The sequence below is a fragment of the Caloenas nicobarica genome, chromosome 1, assembly GCF_036013445.1.
Source record: "Caloenas nicobarica isolate bCalNic1 chromosome 1, bCalNic1.hap1, whole genome shotgun sequence".
NCBI classification, from domain to species: Eukaryota; Metazoa; Chordata; class Aves; order Columbiformes; family Columbidae; genus Caloenas; species Caloenas nicobarica.
This window is the reverse complement of record NC_088245.1, coordinates 98,626,874-98,647,096: the sequence shown is the minus strand read 5'-3', so window position 1 is coordinate 98,647,096 and position 20,223 is coordinate 98,626,874. Positions and strand designations below refer to the sequence as shown.

The window sequence follows — 20,223 nt, the reverse complement described above, 5'->3', positions numbered from 1 at the left end:
AGTACAAAAAAAAAAAGGAACATTAAATCAGAGCAGGAAAGTGACTTTTTAAAAGGTATCGAGCAAGTGAAAGAGAGAGCACTAGAACTGAAGACAATCTGATTATCATCCTCAAGGACACAACTACAGTCTTATCAACTCTCAGATTAGTTCTGCTTCTTAATCATCTACCTCTTGTCATTGCAAGGAGGCTTTTTCACAAAAAGATACAGAGAAGTCAATAACGTTTTCATCTCCTTATTGACATGGCTTTCTGCAGGAGTGATAATGAGGAAGCTCATTGTGGATGTTGTCTCAGCCCCTTCAACCCAGCACTTTGAAAGTGCTCCTGGAGTGCCAGAGTCATCCTTTTCCACAGACATGCTCAATAAGCTGGATCCTTACTCTGATCTAGAAAGTCATAGCGTTTTGCTTATTGTGCCATTTCAGAGGCGTCACTGACATACTGATCTCCTAGTCAAAGTATCATTACTACTTTTTCATTGATAGTTTTGGCAGGAGGAGAAGAGCTTGATTTTGCTTTTGGTTTTGCAGAAGGAATCATGGAAACCAGTCAGAAATGCTACTGCTAAGGACTGATTCCTTAAAAATATCTGGACACTTAATTCCTTTTCAGGACTTAGGCCAAAATTATCATCTTTCCCAAATATTGTATTGCTGCAAGTGCTTAAAGAAACAAGAAAAAAAAGGCAATAACTATGACACAAACAAAAGCCAGACAAGTAAATGTAAACTAGCTAGTTCTCACTCTTTGCTTCTGTGAGATTCTGAATTTGAGTATAAAAACTAAGAACAAAGCAAGAATGAAGTATGATCCTATTATCCTTGAAGACAGCAAAAGTTATTATTTCATCTATAATTAAAATACAAATGGCAACAACAAGGAGTTGGCATGTGATGTGACCTAAAAATAGGAGACTGGTATAAACACATGTTCAGCCGAAAAAGTAGTCTGTCTTGTGATTAGTGTGACTATTTCAAAATATTTCCTGTTGTGATTGTATAACCTTTAAAAAAAAAGGATAAGTTTTAGTTGATTAATGGCTAGGTGTCTTCTCTTTTTACTAGTCTTGGTAAAAGAACGATAGATTTATTTTACATTATAGAAACAGGTAAACAAAACTAAATAACAAGCCTCAGTTTTTTAAGTAGGTTAGTTTATAACATGATGTAACACGATGGTCTAAAACATATCAGACTATACAGTGCAAACACAAGTAACTTTTATGTGCAGTTTATAGCATGTCCTAGTGGTAACATGTATAGAGATGGTGTGGGAGTGGTGGAAGGTTTGAACTGAGGAAACCACTTTTGAAATTTGGTTTTTTTGTATGTGTGTGTGTAATTTTTTTGAAGAGTTTCAGAGAATTGAAAGAGGAACCTGCACTGAGCAGCTAGTCCTAACTTGTACAAAACTTTCCCCACATCATGTGATGAAATGTCTTTTATCATTGCACTCTTATCTTTAGTATCTGAGATGTTAGAACACTATGGCTTTCATCACCTACATGGCTGGCTGGATGGTTCTAGAAGGGGTTATAAAGGCTCTCTTGTGAAAATGTGATGCACAACCTTTACTAAAACCCAATCCTCAAGAAAATTGATTTATTTTAAAGCTCAAAGCTCTGCTTTCCTTTTCTTCCACTCTTCCTCTCTGTATATGTGTATGACTATGCAGCAGAGCAAGAGACAAACACACAGAAAAACAAAGGATACTAAAGCTTCTCTCCTGGAATTTACATGGCCTTTATGTTTTTATAAAAGCCTTGCTGAGATGTTAAAATAGAAAGGAATTGAGCCTGTTTGCTTCAGTCCTCTGAAGGAGCTTCAAAACACAGTTTTTTTCCATTGCTCGCTTTCCAAACCACATCAAACCCCTCGCGGGCTGTAATGCTCAGTGACTGTCACAGGCACCAGTGACTCCATCTCACACGCCCTGCCAGGCTCTCCACCTCCTGGCTGATGCCACATGGAGAAGCAATCTGGCCACCACGAGCAAGTGGAGAAGCTGTGGCACAGCACTAGGTGATTTCAGCAGGGCTGGGAAGAGCATAGACTTGGCAGGTCTGCGGGAAAACCCTGAGATGGCCATGAGCCTCTGAACTTCCCATGAGCAAGCACGAGCCATAGGTCCCGAAACAGAGCTGGGAACTCAGTACTGACAACAATTAAATGATCTCCGTTATTCTCAGAAAGAGAAGTGAGAAACTAGTTGGTGCTGATCTTCCTTCACAGTGGGCAAGGGGGACGGGTTGTGTTTTCAAATGCACCGTCCCGTCTCTACTCCCAGGAAGCTGGGGGCATCCTTGGTGTTTCAGAAGAGAAGGTGGCTGCTGCGGGGGCTGCAATCACATTTCAGCCACTGCCAAAGCATCAGGTGCCTGCCAGTGAAGGTGCTCCCAGAGGCAATTCTCCTGCCAGATCTATGGCACTACAAGAGACTGAAAAAGGGAACCAAAACCTTTCAATAGGGAAGCCCTCACGAGAGCTCAGTTTTCAAGCCCACCGTTTTCTACCAAGTCTCATTTCTCATCAGATATTTCTATGTAATTTGCATTTATTTGGGGCTAAGAAGTTGTATTTTTACATTATATTGATGCTAGTAGATTAATCAGCTCCAAGGAAAGGTTTTGGGCACTGGAACGTGCTTCTCTGCACCGTTAGCTCACAAGAAGGCTCCTTGATACAGATTCGGTTTGCACTAGTCGATTTCTCCGCACCGGCTCCCAAGCGGGGTTCAGCAGCCGGGACCATTGCGGGCAGGCAGGCTGCACGCCATCACCTGCTGAAGAGCCCTGACAGCGTGGGCAGAGGCTGTCCCTGGCCAGCCAGCCTCCGCAGCAGAGAATGGTCCCAAGTGCACATGGTTTATCAGCACCAAGTAACAATCGGAGTACAATCTAAGGGGTCTCTCTACCTTAAGTCAGAGCAGCTGCTCCTCTGGAGGCAGGAGGAAGTGTTTTTAAGAAAAGGGATTCTTAGAATTTCCCTTGGTATTTCTCCAAGACCTAATTTTGTACCGGTGTAGCTCAGGGCCAGGCTCACCAGTAGGCTCCTTTCTCTGCTGGGCTTTGCAATAACCCAGCTCTGATTATGCCAATGGCCCAAAGTGACAGCTGAGACAACCTGGTGTGTATCTTCCAGCTGAGCACTTTAAGGATCCAGAAATAAAAGCAAAGGAGAAGCTCTGTCTCCTTAGACATATCCACTAAACACTGGTAGGGTCAAACTTCACACAGAGACATAGAATATCATTTTTTTAATTAAGTAGGTGAACTTGTAGAAATGAATTTGCAAGAGGCTACAGGCCAAAGCTCTTGGGTGTCCTGATGGGGTAGCAGGAGACCCCAGGTTGTTGTCTCTGCTGCTGCCAAGGCCTGAGTCAAGAGCCGCTTCTCCTCATCTTGAGAGGAGCTCCCTCTGGATCTTGAATGGGTGGTTTCCATGAGGAGTTGCATTTGTGGGTGCCTGAACACACACATCACACCTTGGTGCATTTTCCCAGATTTTTTAGAGATATTTGAAGGGTTCTCTTATTTCTCTGTTTTCTGCTCGCACAGCTGTTTTTCTATGCCAAGAACATCGCTGCCACATTTACCACCTTCATTTTGTGACTGATGATGCAGTTCTGCAGTTACAGCCTTCAGCCCAGGGAAATTCTGTCTCATTTGTTGATGCAGCTGAATTGTTTACTGGATGTGACACAAAGCTTTCTGTAATACAATAGTACCGATCCTTCAGAGACACAGCGTATTTCAACAGGGCTATACCAGTACGTGCCCTGGCCATATCATCTCCAACGGTTACTTTCTTTCATCAGACTTCTTAGATGCCTAAATTAGGTCAGATTCACAGCTGAAAACCAGTGCAAGCTGCCTCAGCAGTTTTACAATTTTTACGTATCTGTAGAGGCACAAATATCTCTTGGGGTTTTTTTCTGTCTGTCTGTTTTACATGATCTGCTTCATACACTTCACACATAGAAACTGTGTGTCTTGTTCCTTCCTGGACTTTGTGAATAACTTTTCCTGTCCTTTTTCCTAAGAATACAGTAGATTTAATAACATTCCCACCCCTAAGTATGTGTCACCTTGAACTATATGCTTTTCTGTGCCAGTTAGCTTTCTCTAGTCTTTAGTTTAAAAACTATAACCTTAATGTCTAGTAACAGAAGCCTTGCCCTGTTTTGGTTTAGGTCAAAACATATTTTCCTGAATAGGTACCATCTGGACAAAATATTTCATTTATTCTTAGTATATTTATAAAATTTTCCTATGCATCTATTTTCAAGTTACACACTGAAGCTGTAGGAGTGCAGTCATATTTCAGAGCATGTCACTTAGAGGTCTCTAAGGCCCCTAACACCCCAATTTTTGCCTCCAGAGAACTGTCTCCTACTGCTCTATTCCTATTAGTATCTTACGAGAGCATAATTGTACCAGTTTTCAAAACTACCTTAGAGTTTGTCTTTACATATTCCATGAGTTTCAGAGTCTTCATCTCCAATGGGCAGTTTTCACACAAACTGAAATATCTATAAAGTCCATAATCAGCTCCCCAAAGGCTGGAATTTATCTTTTTTTATCAGCTGATATTTTAATCTGTGCCATTGAAGGAACTTCCATCTGTAGGAGCTTTTTCTCCAGCTTGCTGTTCCTCTGTCAGTAAATGTCTGTTCTCCTCAGAAAGGCAGGGGCTGCTCATCCATGTTGGGACTGGTTCTTTATGGTGTGCTTGCAAGTTTCTTCATCATGTTTCTTTTTTTTTTTTTTCCTGATTGTTGCATTAATTTTACTGTATTAATAGGTATTAGCAGAAAACAGAAGTTTAATTTCGTTTTCCTTTTAAATTATTCGGGTGCAGGGAAGAGTGGTTGTTTTTTTATTTTCAAGTGCCAGAGGGTAAGAATATTGTGGGTTTTTTTCCCACACCTGACTTCTCACCACAGTCCCTGTAGACTCATTTTAAGAGCTCATGCCACCCAGGGGCCCCCTTCTTGTTCTGACAAAACCATGTATTTTGCTTGAATTTAGACCCCAGCCTCAGCTAGATCTCAACTAAACCTCAATAGTTTGATCCACAACCAGGAGATGATTAATTAAGGGAAATTAATTAGCTGCAACAGTGTGTGGTACCTCACTGAGGACTGAGTCATGCCAGACCTTATATACACAGCCATGTTTGGAATCACTTTAGCTCGCATTTAAAATTCATGGCTTTGTTCTATGATAAAACTTTTTAAAATGTAAGTTTTCCTGTCCAGGTGTTAAGCGAAACAAATTTTTTAAAACTAATGCAGTTTTGTGTATTCGTCCTTGTCGCTGCATTGCATAGACTTAGCATACCTTTCCAGGTGCAGAAATTGTAGGCGTCACCTTAAAAGGAAATTCTCTTTAAGACTAGCTGAGCTCTGGAGGCTGCATTTTTCTCTATAGTGTTTTGGACCAAGTGAAATTCAAACTTTAAATTCAGTCTGAGCACTTTTTATATTAGGACTTGGAGCTCCTCTACTGTAGGATTGTTTTCCTTTCATTTAAAGGTTTATCCTACAAACACTTAATATGCAAGTAGCTGAAATTTCACATATATAATATTATATCAGTATATTAACATAATAATATCTCATACCCAATATTCATTGTGTAAGTTGGATAAATAAGAATGCTTACCTGTCCTGGTGATGGCTTCCCACCTCTCCTTTACTTGACTGGTGTACCCTGTCCTGAGGTGGTGTCTGCATCAGAATCATGCTAAGGCTGCTCTTACCTCATATCAGTCTGTGCTGCTTGAGTGTGGCCACCATTTGAAATATCTCATCTGTGTTTATTTACCTTAAACATATGGACAAGCAGACAAGACAAGCAGACAACTCATGGCAGAGACAAAGTAGGGCATAAGGTGGTAGTATATTGGATGTAGTATAGCATATCCTAAGGTACAGTAATTAATATACTTTCTCACGTGGTAATTTGGAGCTATTTTGCAAAACTTTGTCCCAGAGGGGTAAGCAACTTCGTCTGTATGAGTGAGATCAAATACATAGAGTAGCTGGTGAGATATGGATTCATACCTTCACCTTGTAGGAATGTATTTGCTTGCCTTAAAAATAGCAGATCACAGATTTATGTTGTAGAAGAGATTGTGAGATACAGACTGTTCACACATGTAATACCCAGAATTAGCTCTATTAAGACAGAGCTAAATGCCAAGGCCATAAAAGTTATAGTGAAGAGACTAATTTTTAGTGCATAGGTCAATAAATAACACTCTTCGAAGCACAGCATCTTCACTTTCATTATTTTTTCTCAAGATGGCAAGATTCAAGTAAGGATTTGCAGAGCAGCAATGATCCAGATATCTCAGGGCATTTTGCTGTCAATGAAGTGGGACTCAAGTAAAGCAAATAACAAGCTGTTGCCATGTATTTTCTGTTGGTAAAAGCAGAGACTAGCTCCCCCAACAAAACTAGCAGAATACATTTGACTTGTGCCTGTGATTTATTTTACAGGTAACATTCATATAATAATATATCAGCATATATCTTGACTGTAATTAGGGCATCTATGTACTTCTTAATGCAGAAAAAAAGTATGTCAGACAAGGATAGAATCCCATTTTTGTCTTATTCATGCATTTAAGTTACCTAAGTGCAGTGAGGACTTGAGAGGAAGACCAAACCCTGAATATGAGGGCACTTGCAGTTTGTTTCAGCTGAAGAGCTGAAATTTGATATGCTGTCTCACCTGCACTCGAGGACTTTCAGAAGAATCAAACAATAGCAGATGTGGTTTCAGGGTGCTATTCCTGTTGTATGTCTTTGTATTAGCATGATAGCTCAAGTAGTCACAAAGAAACTGAACAAGTGTGAAGCTTTTGTTAGAAATATTTTCCTTTTTTTCCCCATTTTATAATCTCCACTTCTTGTATGATACCAGCCATGATTCTAAGTGGTACCAAGTTGCCAAACAGAGGAGAAGTCAGGAAAAAAGTGTTAAGTGATAAGTCAGGGGAAAAAAAAAATTATGGTCGCTCTTTCGTTTTCATTTGTGTGCATATGTAACACTCCTTTTAATACTAGGTCATACAGTGTATCTGCTCGTGTAGTTAGTTGTCTGTGGGGTTCCTGTTAAATGTACATTGTGCCTTTGTGTACATCTGCTCAGCACTGTTCAGGCATGTGTGAATTTATACCGTGCCCTGTGGCAGCCACAAGCAGTGCAGCTGTAGCTATCGATGCTCAGCATGAGCCCTGAGCTTTTGCAGAGAAGCCAGCTTTCTGTCCTTTCATCACATGAATGACATGAGTTTGCATGAGCTCAGCCAGGGTGAGCTGACTTCTACCTACCGAGCAAAGAGCTCTGTGGTGCTGTGCACACAGCAGACAGAGCTGCCTCAAACTTCGGTGGGAATTGCATGAATACCAGACCTGCAGGACTGGTCCCGAGATAAATTAATCCATCTGGGCTCCAGGGTGGTACTGCATGTGCCCTATGTTGCTCCTCTCAAGAGAGATGCAGGTGACACATGGCTGTACTAGTAACGCATGTCCTGGTCATGATCTGACCATAACCAGAAGGCGCAATCAGCCAGAGTATCCCAAGATCGTAGCTTGAATACTATTGACTGATGATGGCAACATTGAAAAAATGAAGAAACTTTCTCTAGCAGAGAATCACAACCACTTTAAGACCATATATATGAGCAACTGAACATCACTCAGGAAAAATACAGTGATACATAGCTCAGTAGTATGGCTATGATACAGAATTCACAGTCTGAGCTGTGACAATTAGCAGCCAGAGAAATTATGCAAAGGGAAGTGCTGTGACAGTGCAGGATTTCTCACGGAGATCACCCAAGGTGAGCCCCAACCACTCCTCCCTTCAGGCAAGGCTGGGAAGGATTGTCCAAAGTGCTAGGGAACAAGAAGACAACCACAGAACTCACATGTTTCCCACTGCCTTGGATTGCACACATCGCTGCCTACTGGCCTGTTGTTACCCTGGGCACACCCCTCCTGTCAAAATACGTGTGGTCACCTGTTTTCAGTGGGTTTGGACAGGGTGTCCAGGGGAATGAGTGGATACAATATCAGTTCTAGCAGCCCATTTTTTTGTATCAAAGCCTTTCAGGGAGAGGCACAGTTTGACACGAAGCAAGGCTCATTCTTTCTGTACATCTAGTTCTTCTTGCCCTTTCCGGAGCAGAGAATCAGGCATGCGAGAAAGCTGCCACTTGCACGTCAATTTAGCTCCTACAGAGCCCCTGATCTCATGTATTTTTCAGCCAAGACTGTTTTCACTAGTGCTGATGTGAGAATCACTTCTAACTGCTGTGTGAGCCTGGAGAACATCCAGTCTGACAGGAGTTCCTGGCCAGTACATTGCAGAAGGCACCTGGGGAGAGAACAGAGCAGCTGGTCCTGCAGTTGGGCTGTCAATAAAGGCTGAATGATGTGTGCTGAGCAAGCACAGCAGCAGGACCAACAGACGATAAAATAATCTTTATTCTGAGTCCCAGCTGTGGCATCTTTTGGCAAATATTTTTACGATCATGTAAAACAGACTGTAGCTTTTGACATACAGGTGGAAGAAGATGGGTACAGGTAAAATCATGCATTTGATCCTATTCTGTGGCAATTCATTTTCACACAGAACCTGGCCTAGTCATTTTAAAGTGACAGCTGAGTGGTCCAATTGTGAAAGGGTATAATTGCATTTTAGTGGACTAGTTCAGATTTTGACAGAAACCAGGCAATTACAAATCTCCAGGAAACAAGGATCTGAATCAATGGGATGTTTTAAATGGGCTGGATTCAGCTTCAAACATGTGCAGTTACAGTGGAAGTGACTGTGTATGAGCCTGGTACAGTCACTGGAGGTCTGCTCACTACAGTCAGTGGCATCCACACTTTCGAACTCACCCTAAAATAGACACTTAGATTTGTTCAGATGCTAAATCCATGGCAAAAAAAAAGGTGCCAGCTATACCCAAATCCTGCTACTTAATGCTACTGCTCCGGAAAATTAGTTGTATATTCATCTAGATCTTAAGAAGAACAACAATTTAGCCAGTATTTACAAACCATCAGCTGTTATGGATCCAGCACAGGATTTCTGGGACATGTCTATTAATCTAGGAGGTAGTAAGAGGTTTTGTACATACTGAGACCAACTAGTGGAAGTAGTGGAAGAAGGCCTATCTTGCTCAGCCAAGTTCTTTGATTCACTCCTAACAAAACTTTTTCAAATTTCTGGCCTCAGTATGTTACATGAATGTTAGAATTACTCTGTATTCATTTCTCAATACATTTCCCAAATACCATGCGAATTTACACTTTCAGCTACACCTGCAAAACTTGGTTGACTGTCCTGTTCATGGACTCCATCATATGTTAAATCAATCAACAGCTACAGACTGCCATATCCCTAGTGCAAATGCAAGAAAAAGCAACGTGTGAGCTTTTTTTTTCTTTTCTTTTTTTTTTTTTTAATCTCTGAAGATAATCTTCAAAAACATGCATGCAGCTCTACCTCAATTCCTTTGTGGACTGCACAGGAGAGGAAACATTCAAAAAGAGTTTCACAGAAAAGAGAGATGAAAAGATAGAAAGTACAGATTTCAAATAGAATATATATATGCACTCATATATGTTTATATGTGTGTGTATATATATATATGTTTGCTGTAAAATGCCAATGAAACCATACAGATTCAAAGTAAGACCGTACAGTCTTCTGAAGATTGAGGGATTCTGTTTTGGGAGTCTGTTATTTTGTTTACTATGAACAGCTTGTGCCACCAAACTGTTATTTCTTTTCCTGGCATTTGAGGTCAGAAGGGAAGTTATCAGCTATGCTTTCTCCTTTGACTTTCACAACAGCTATGTGAGGCAATTACTTGTAGTAGGAAGTAATTGCAGACCGGAAGCCATTGTCTGTCAATCCTGGACACATACAATATTTGAAAGATTTAAAGTTATAAAAGAAATCAGTTCATGTGTTATTTAAATTTAGTTTTGATCAGGTACTTTCTGTCACCAAGCTTCTATAAAAACATAAATCTTCATCATCTTGATATAACTCAATATCGTGTGATAATAGTTTAGAGGCAAGCTACCTGCAGGAGGGCCCTTTGGCACAGGATAACTCCACACTACCCAGGATGTCCTCCAGAGTTGTTAAAAGGAGCTTTGCGAGCTGGTCGTCCATGGCCATGCACCATCTGACAAAAAGTGTAGTCAAATGAAGTCAAGGTTCCCTGACAGACATCAGCAATATTTCAGTAACCACTCACATGCACGCTCTTCCTCCATGATACCTGCAAGTTAGTATGATCTCAACGAGAGGTAAGTTACCTTGTGCTCTTGGGAAACAAGAGCATGCATGGGGGCAGTGACCCCAGAGGAGTGTAAGTCCCGTAGAATGAATTCCCGGGTTGTTATGTTGCATTCTTAAAAAGGGTTGCCTTAGTATTGCTAATCCTTTTAAAAATATCAGGCTTGAAAAAGCTTAAAAAGTCTGTATGTAAGAAAGACCAACATATGTATAATATTCTAGCTATTAGCCCACAAACTTGAACCTTTTTAAATGCAGTCTAGGATGCTCACTCTGACTGAGATTTAAAACAGCCTAGAAAATCTGTCAGTGGAGTTGCACAAGTTGGGTTTCAGTTGACCTAAGATTTTGCTTACAGAATTTTAAAAATCTGGCTATACTGCATACCAATAAAGAAAACTGCAAGCTCCTTCATTTTATAGTGTAACTAGCACTTGAAATGCTTCATATGCTGGGAGGTTTTTTGTCAATACTGGCCCACAGGCTTACTATTTCCATAAACCTGACTACTGCAGAAATTAACTTTCTAAAAAAAACACATTGACTAGTTTCACTCTGAACAGGATTGTTGACACAGATGATAGTGGCTGAGTTTATGTAAACCTTATCTAAATTAGGATGAACGTTGCTAACACCAGCACGGAATCCTGACTTTACTAATTTATGGCTAGCAAAGGTGGAGGTTCAAGTGAACTAAAATCCAGCTGCCAGTGAAACTTCATAGTCCAGGACAGACACAGGAAATGTAAAGGTAGCTGTGTGCAGTTGATTTTACTGCTTGGCTAGCCCTGAAGAATCAGTACAGTATTTCCTTGTGATTTTTTTATTTTATTTTATTTTTTTGCCTGTTAGCTGTATACTTAGATTTCACACTTAGTAAGACTTCTTTGGTTAAATCTTGGAAACTGCCCATTTGCACTCTCTTAGGCTGGAGAACAGAAGTGCTCTCTAACAGGTAGAAATTACAGGATTATCTTTCTTTACTTTTGAATAAAGATGCTTTCATCTAGATTGATAATACTTAACAAGCTCTACAGACTTGTACCCCTCTGCTACACTGAAGTTGGTAAAGCTTATATGTTTTGTCACTGAAAAAATAGAGGGTTTTTTTACTTCTCAATGTGAAATCCTTGTGGACGGAAGACACTCTTGTTTTACCTTGCCCTAGCTATTTGAGGTCAGAGCTATAACCACCATTGGGTTAACTTTGACCAGATGTACTAAGATAAGGACTGGAGTCTGTCTCCGCAAGAATTTTTTATTATTTTAGTGATTATAATGTAACTCTTTTGTTGTAAAAGTATCCCATCTTTTGCAGTGAAGGCATACATATGATTTTCTTATGTCATTTATCTGAATACCCTTTGGTGAAAAATAAGAATTTTTTTTTTTTCCCTAAAGTTAATTGACATAGAAGGTCAGGAATATTGCAGCTAGTTAGATGTTTTCAGATTTGTTTTGTTTGCTCAGAAATACTTGTACACACAAGTGCATAGAGGGTGGAAGTCCCATTTCCCAAATGTATTTATTCTTAAACAAAGATAAGCTAAAACCTAGTTTGAAACAAGACCTTCGTGATAACATAACTACAGGCTCAGCAACAGTTTCTGATCTTTGCAATAATGATACTCAGAACAAAACAACAGAAACACCTACAAAAAATATCAGTAGAAAGATGAGGGAAGGCCCAATACAAAGAATTTCCTTAGAAGTCTTGGGTTCAGATGTTGACTGAGTGAATCAAACCCTCGGTTTATAGAGATGTAGAGATGTAACACTACAAGATAAAATTTGCATGAAAGTTTATTGCAAGGGTGAGAAAGAACCATCCAGACAAAACCTGTAGCCTCTTTCGGTAAAGCTCATGTTCAGTTTAAGGAACATGCAAACAGAGATGCACTCATTTACATTCCTCAGTTCGGTGAACTTGAACATTTTCAGAAGTGTTTCTCTGAATCACATCAATGATGCTTTAGGAACAATAACTGAGTTGCGTTACAAAAGGACACTTTTTCTTCTTGTTCCTTATAGTAAAACCCCTTACTCTATCTAAATATCAAAGTGTTCGCTTCTTTTCCCACAACTCGAGATGATGAGCTCCTGACTCCTTGACTTTCTGGCTCCTTCTCCTCATACACACCCATAATAGCAATTAAGTGTCTGTTTTCTGTGCTTGTCTAATATTCTTTCATCTCACTAGCAATTCAGGCAGTCCAGGAGGGGCTGAATCCCCAGCAGGAACACTGCACACTGATGATCCCAGTTTTCACCAGTTTTAGCTACGTTTAGGCAGACATAAGCTATCCTAACCCTTCAACTCTTGTTACTGCTTTGTAATAGTATTAAATTGAGCAAGTAAGAAAAATAAATGATTTTTCAAAAACTGCAGTGTTTTGAGAAAAAAACAAAAGTCATTCTTTGATGACATTTGTATTGATTAGAAACTGTTACTATTATTTCTCTAGGTGCTGACAATAAAATCTGTGTTTTAATTTTGCTTCATTCTGAATCTGTCTGCAATTGAGTTGAAATTGCATTTCAGTTTGTTTTTCCTGTACTACATTCTTCAGTTGGAAGGATATCTTTCCAAAAGTGTAACAATATCAAAGAATTTATGAAATAAGGCATTTTTATTCTACACAATAGTGCTTTGACAGGTAGTGAACCAAAAATGGTGAAACATAATAGGTTTTGGAAGGCCTTCTGATGCATGGTATGTTTTGAGATTTATTTTTCCATCTCAAATCACACAAAAAAAAAGCCCATAGAAATTTTTATAAAATAGTAATTCTAGTTTTCATTTGGCACAGACTTTTCAGTCTTTTTCACAGATGCACTTGACATCAACAATAGATAGAGAATATATGTAAGAGAGGAAACACACCAGTTTTATTTAGGAGTCCCCTTGAAAGAAAGTTGACACATCTCAATAATTACTCTTCCATGGCAAAGAAATAATACAGTCCTCTTCTGATTTTTTACTTTTGATTTTCACTATACTCTTTAATGTTTTCTTCATCATCTTTTGTTAATTGAAGGGATTCCTGTCAAAAAGGCACTAAGCAGCCATCACCTTTGCTTATGCTTGCATGAAAACCTAGTGTTACTGAATTTCCAAGTGAGCTTTCTCTCCAGGGTGCCATAAGCCAGCGAGTATGAAGAGGAGCAAAAAAATCCTGCCTGGATTTACCAAGGGTTACTGCAGAGGATGTAGGTGCCTAATTAGTACCTAATACAAAACTAAAATACATCCACTCACTAAAGTTTTCAGAAATGAGACAAGCAGAAAAGCTTAACATTTCTCTTTCTATATCAGAAGGTTGAGGACTGATGTAAATGGCAAAAAGACTGGACCTTCTCACTTGAAGAATCGTTATTGAGTTTTTCTTTCAGTCTACCTGTATGTCCATTTCTCTGTCATAGTTTAAATATAGCTCTTCCCAAAATAAAGGCAAAACCGTGTCTTTTTAACAGGGATATTTATGTAACAGAACTATATTTTTTTCCAGATTAGGCATGTGAAAGCTGAAAGCTGATGTTTTAAAATGATCCTGCAGCAAAGTTACTCTTGCAGAGAATCCATGCAAGCTCTACTGATTTGAATCCTGTTGGAAACATGAAATTGAAAGAAATCAACTCATAAAATGTAAGGGGAATCTAATTCTAATCATAAAGGTTACTTTCTCGCTCGATTTATGACATTTTCAAGCCAAACCGCAAGAGACAGGCTCTGTGGTTGCAGTAGGGGAAGGACATAAAGTTACCCTGAACAAGATGAAAATATAAATACAGTGTTACCTAAACCCGAATAGATACAATAATGGGAGAGGTAAAGTATATTGAAATGCTACATTGTAGTTTCAGAAGCTTAACCTGGGCATTTAAAAAGCAAAGCATTACAAGTAAGGGTGACTCAGAGCAGGAGTTTCTGCTAGCCCAGGGTTTCCTGAACAAAGAATTCAGGGTTGGAGGCCCAGAGGATTTGGCAAAAGGAAAGGCAAAGTTGGAAGGAGGATTTTCTATATTCCACATTTCCCCAAGAGGCTATTAGCTCTCAAAAATGACTGGCAACGACAGTCGTGTACTTTGCATGCCTCCTTCTCCCCTGCAGAAGACACTAAGGAGCTACCTCATTGTTCTTTAGCTCCTTGTGATGGACATCTTTCTTACTGAAAACCATGCCAGGGGGACCCACCCCTTTTGGAGAGCTCTTGTAGGCACCTAACCACAAAGTCTTGTGCCTTTCAACCCCTATTCAAGAGATGCCTAAATCTGGGAAGTAAGCATGTTTTACCAACCGTTGTGTTCCACAAATGCATAACAACTGCCTTTAGCCAGGGCACAGATCCTGACACTGGTTTGTGTGCTGCAGCATCCGTGTGTGTGTTTTTAAATCTCCTTCTTATCAAGGATGTGTTCTTGGAAAAAGCAAGTTTAGAAGAAAATATGCTTGTGATTAGCCCTAACACAAAACTGAATGTTAAAAGGTATTTGATAGCTTCATGACCAGCGTGACAGATCTAATGGATATTTTCACCTATACTCCTACCTCCCAAGTACATACAGGTTCTATAGATATAGTATCAAGGCGTGAGAACCCTTAGCCTGTGAGAGCAAATATCTTTTACTTGCAAAGGCTTGTTATTAGAGTTCCGTAGACACTTTGATATAGAAAAAACTTTTCTGTTTGTTTTGGGAAGTTTAGGGTTGTCAGGCACAAAGGGGTGTCACTTGAGAAGGACTTTTGAGCCAATAAAGAGTTCATGGATAGGTATTTACTATGGTAGGTCATAGCTAGAAGAGTTGAAATAGATAGCATTAAGATTTTTTCAAGACCTCTCTGTCAGCAAGTGCTTTTTCAAGTTCCCCTGAAAACTGGAGAGTTAGTTTCATTCTTGATATAGCTCCACTGAGAAGACCAGAATTTCATTTGCAATGGATTTGGCTCAAAAGGTTTTTTTGCAGTTGTGATCATGTGATGCGCTCATTACTTGGAACGTGTTTGCTCTGGGTCATGTACATGATATACCAAGAACATGTCTTTGAGTATCTCTCTACTGCACTACATATAGCCTTCAGGGGAGACTTCATCTTTGCCAGATGTCATCAACAGTTAATTTGTGCCAGGGCTAGCAAGTTATTCAGTAAGAGCATCTGTCAGAAATCACAGTTTTTGTGAGAATGGTTATTTCCAGCTACAGTTAGCCAGCACTGAGGGCTGACCACCACTCTGAGGGACTGATCTGTTACACTGCTCATGGGCTATGACTGCACAATTAAATTTGAAGGTCTTGTTTTAACTAGATCTCAGGTTAAGTGACACCAACTGACTGGCACCCATGTTTTTTTAATCTAACCCCCAAGGGCAGGTGTGTCCTGGAAAGAGAGGTTTGGATTAAACAGTGCAGGTGATCAGAGTACACAAGTAGGAGTGTGTGTCTGAAGCCACTCTCTGCCCTTCTTTTATTAAAGAATATGGATGTGACCAGAGTTTTTGGCTGCTTGGCCTGACACCCTTTTCAGGCTGATATTGCCACTCTTTACAGAACTTGCTGTTGCTCTGTCCTCTGCTTTTCTCATCATTCATTGCCATTTCTTCACTTTTCAGCCCTGTACTTCTGTGAGATTACATCCCTGTAGTTGCAGCTAAATGAAAGTAAGCATGCATGCACGTAGCACATTGAGGTACAAGTTCTTGTTTGCAGCTGCTAAATGCCAAGAAAGGTCTATATAGGTCAGACAGTGAAAGCATGGGTTTGCTTTGCAGACTGCAAAATTGAAACTCATTTTGCAGAATTACAGGTGATGCCAGTAAGACAGCTGCAAGCAGAATATTTGTTAATAACTTACCTCTTGCAGAAGCTGAAACTCAATAGTTATTGTTTTTGTTAGAAGAGGGCTTGTTACTTCTTTAGCCTGGCCCTTTCAGCCTGTAAACCAGTCCAAGCAATGCAGTCTGTCTCTGGTTCTAGATTATACATGCTATTTTCCTTTTAATCTGTTTATATTATGAATATACCAAGAAGAATTGATTGCATAATCTTCTTTCCCCAGTTGAAAAAAGAAAATTAAAAAAAAAAAATCTGTCACTTATTTGGAATGGATCACCGTCTAGTCGGGGGAAAAAAAAATCAGAACATATTGTGTATTACAAGAAGCAAGGTCATGACATCCAGAGTAGGCAGGAAAGATTTAGCTCATGGAGATCCTATGGCATAGTGTTCTTATGCAGACATCAGTTTAGTTTCAATTTGCAATATGTGATTTTCTTTATGTTACAATAACATGAGGTGTGATAATGTATAGACTGCAAAAACTACCAGAAAGCCATTCAGCAGGGAAAAAGTTGCTGTTCAAAGCTGGGAAGAAATGGAACTGGTAAAACATTACCGTGATTTGGAGGGAGGAGAGAGTTTTAAGGAGATAATTTTAATGGATTCAGTTCATTCAGAGGTAATCCATCAAACTACATAGAGCTTTTTCTTGGATTGATTAATAGAGGAAGTATGTTCTTAATTTCTGTTTTGACATATTGCTTTTCTTGACATTTGTCCTCTAGGTTTTTAAGCCAAGTGTTCGTGGTATGATCCAACTGGCTTGTAAGGATCAAGAACCCCATTGTGAATAATGTTTAAAAACATATCCCACCTGGACGCTGAAACACTGGCAATGCTCCAGAATAAAGCTATCTCCATCACCCTCCCAGTTGTGTATACACTGGTGGCTATAGTCAGCATCCCTGGCAACTTGTTTTCCCTTTGGGTGCTCTGCTGGCACATCAAACCCAAAACACCTTCTGTTATCTTCATGATCAACCTAAGCATCACGGATCTCATGCTGGCCAGCTGCTTTCCCTTCCAGATTTCTTATCACATACAAAGAAATCACTGGAGCTTTGGCAAGACCCTTTGCAGCCTCGTGACTGTGATGTTCTACTCCAACATGTATTCTTCCATACTGACCATGACCTGCATCAGCATCGAGCGGTACATGGGTGTGGTTTATCCCATGAAGCTGATCAAGTGGAGAAGAAAAAGATATGCCCTGGCTGCCTGCCTAGGTATGTGGATTCTCTTGCTACTAGCCTTCTACCCACTAGAAAGCACGGATCTGACCTATGAAGTGAAAGAACTTGGGATTATAACCTGTTTTGATGTCCTCAAATGGGATATGCTGCCCAACTTCCCAGCCTGGGTAGCCTTTCTCCTCACGCTATTTGTTGTGCTCTTCCTGATCCCTTTTGTTGTAACAGTTGGATGCTATATTGGCACCATTCGGAAGCTTATTCAGACATCGAACAGATACGGTAACAGGCAGAAGACTAGATCCATATACCTGGCAATGATAGTCCTTCTGGTATTCGTCACTTGCTTCGCCCCCAACAACTTTATCCTACTTGTGCATATGATCATTCGCCTGTTTTATGGCAGGAGTTTGTACCCTGCCTACAAGTTAACCTTGTGCCTCAGTTGTTTCAACAACTGCATCGACCCCTTCATTTATTATTTTGCATCCAAAGAATTTTACCAGAAGTTCATGCAAGTATTTCGCCCTAAGGTACTGCTCAGTGACAGTTTGGAAACCAGAAGGGAAAGCTTATTCTCTGGCAGGACCATGTCAGCCAGATCAATGTCAAGTGGACCTATGGATGGGTTAGAGGGAGTAAAGGTCTATTTGCAAAGGCAGGAAAGTGTTTTTTAGCCTTAGACATGCCCAGAAGAAAAGAGCCTGTGAGCTCCATGAGTAGACACAGAAAAGATTTCTTTTTGAACGGCTACCCTCAAAATACATTGGTCCAGTGACAGAACTCAAGCCATGCTCATATTGCGCAACCTACTTCGGTATTTTCTGCTGAGAAATGGAAGCGTTAAAGGAACTGAGTTTATCCAAGAAGCCACTGAAGCAAACCCAACATTGATAAATAGGGGCTGGCCTGAAATTAGTTCAACTGCATGAGAGCAAGGGATAAGTTTAGAATAAAAATTACCTTCAGGTTGTATGATCTCAGTGTTTAACCAAAGGCTTGTGATTCTCAGAGAATGTGAAATATTACTGTATATGAATTAGAGGATACGCTGAAGCTGGATTTGGAGTAGGGGAGTTATTTTTCTGAACAACATGATGTTTTTTTTGTTTGTGTTTGGGTTTTTGTTGTCATTTTGTCTTGTTTTTTGTTTTTATGTATTGCTTTTTCGCTTGTTGTATTTCTATTAAAGAATGTACAAAAATAGCTTGTCATTTTACCATTAACGCATAATGCATAGCGACTGTGAATTCACCACAACACTCACCCAACTGTTTATCAGAACCAAACCACACTAACCTTTGAAAAGGTTAGGTTGACTCATGTTATTTATTTCAATTTTATATAGTGAAATATCTCATGCAATAAAAGGAAAGCTATAATTAAAAATGTTTAAGACTACTTCAGCTGCTGATATTTTCATTTCTTGAAGTTAATTTCTCAGGACAGTGAGGAGCAGTTGATTTAAGAAAACAGATTTTCTCACATTGACCTGCTACAGTAATAATGCTGCTGCTTGTATGTGGTTGGTATGAACAAGTCATTTTCACCAATTCACTATGTCCTATACACAGAAGCACCATCAGCCTCGGCAGAGAATTTAGCTTTATATAGTGCATGGACGATTAGTTTATCTTCCTTACGGTGATGGTGTGGATTGTTAACCAGATTTTCAGCTGGATATATGAGAATTCGACCACAGATTTGAGTGATTCTGTGACAGCAGAAACCATCTGAAAACCTGTCTCTGTGGCCAAACATCAGAAATGTTCTTCTGTCAAGCAGGCAAACAGAAAAAAAGAAGAAAAAATGAAAGCAAGGCTTGAGAATGGGAGATGTACCAAATACCCTGGTAATATGCTATGGCATGTTGATCGTGCAGTCCTGTGTCTGAAACTCCTCTCTGAAATATCCTTCTCCAGGTTGTCTGCATATACTGTGTCATGTTTTAATTCTTCTCACATCTCAGCAACAGCCTCTGTGCTTGGAATGACAGCTGCTACAGGACATGTACTGGGGACAAATAAAGGCAAAATTTTTCCTATAGTATTTTCAGCTTTATTACCCATCTTTGGCCCTCACTGACAGTGAAGAGCCAAAAAACACCTGAGAGACCCAGACAAGTTCCCCCTCACAATCAAGGCAGAGCTATACCATAACCTTTTTCTGTACTGCTGCTCCATCCAATGCTGAGTAGGAAGCTGTCTTCAACATCTTGTATAGCTGGTTGAGACACCACAAGATAAGCTATACTGATTTCTGAGCTACTGTGCCTAAGTAAAAGACAACACCCAAGGCCCTTAAGATCTGTCTTTTTTCTTTGTGTATGACATGACCAAAATACAAGTTTCCACCACTAATCATCACAAATTTCTTCAGGATAGAGGTGGAATCAACTCCAAGATATTTGTAAGTCCTATCTTCTGCTAAAGTATTGCCAGTTATTTGAGCAGGATAAATGTGAGTGGACATACAAGAGTACTACCTTTGACAAGCCATCTGAAGTGTTTTGTGGCATCTCACAGTATTGGTTTTAACTGATCTGCACATTTTCTGCCCACAGAGCCAACCTTAGTGATAGTTAATCTGTCCAAGCCTTCTTAGCAAGTTGCCTGGAAGCTACCTTGCACTACCAGCCTGTGTGTTGGGTGCTTATGTGTGGTGAGATGGGCTTGCTACTTTAAATCACCTCACGTGTGCTAAAGGAGAGGAGCCCACCAAATATGTTCCTGTGTGAGTCCAGGGCTCTGAGCTCCTGTGTCAGCTCTAGCATGTGCTCCAAAATGCCTGCTTGCGCCAGGTCCTCCAAAGAAAGAACAATGGCTCTTCCTAAGCCATCCCACATCCGCCAGGCAGAAAAGC

The 20,223-nt window shown here is 40.0% G+C and overlaps 1 protein-coding gene across 3 annotated transcripts in view; it reads left to right on the top strand.

The window, feature by feature from the left end:
- The window catches only part of P2RY8 (P2Y receptor family member 8), a 33,643-nt gene extending 15,181 nt beyond the window's left edge, over positions 1 to 18,462 (top strand). For all 3 annotated transcript variants that reach the window (XM_065656521.1, XM_065656512.1, XM_065656531.1), the window contains exon 2: positions 16,897 to 18,462. In XM_065656521.1, the coding sequence (XP_065512593.1) occupies positions 16,965 to 18,038 (1,074 nt within the window). In that variant the 5' untranslated portion in view covers positions 16,897 to 16,964 and the 3' untranslated portion in view covers positions 18,039 to 18,462. The remainder of the gene's footprint in view (positions 1 to 16,896) is intronic.
- The last annotated feature ends 1,761 nt before the right edge of the window (positions 18,463 to 20,223 follow it).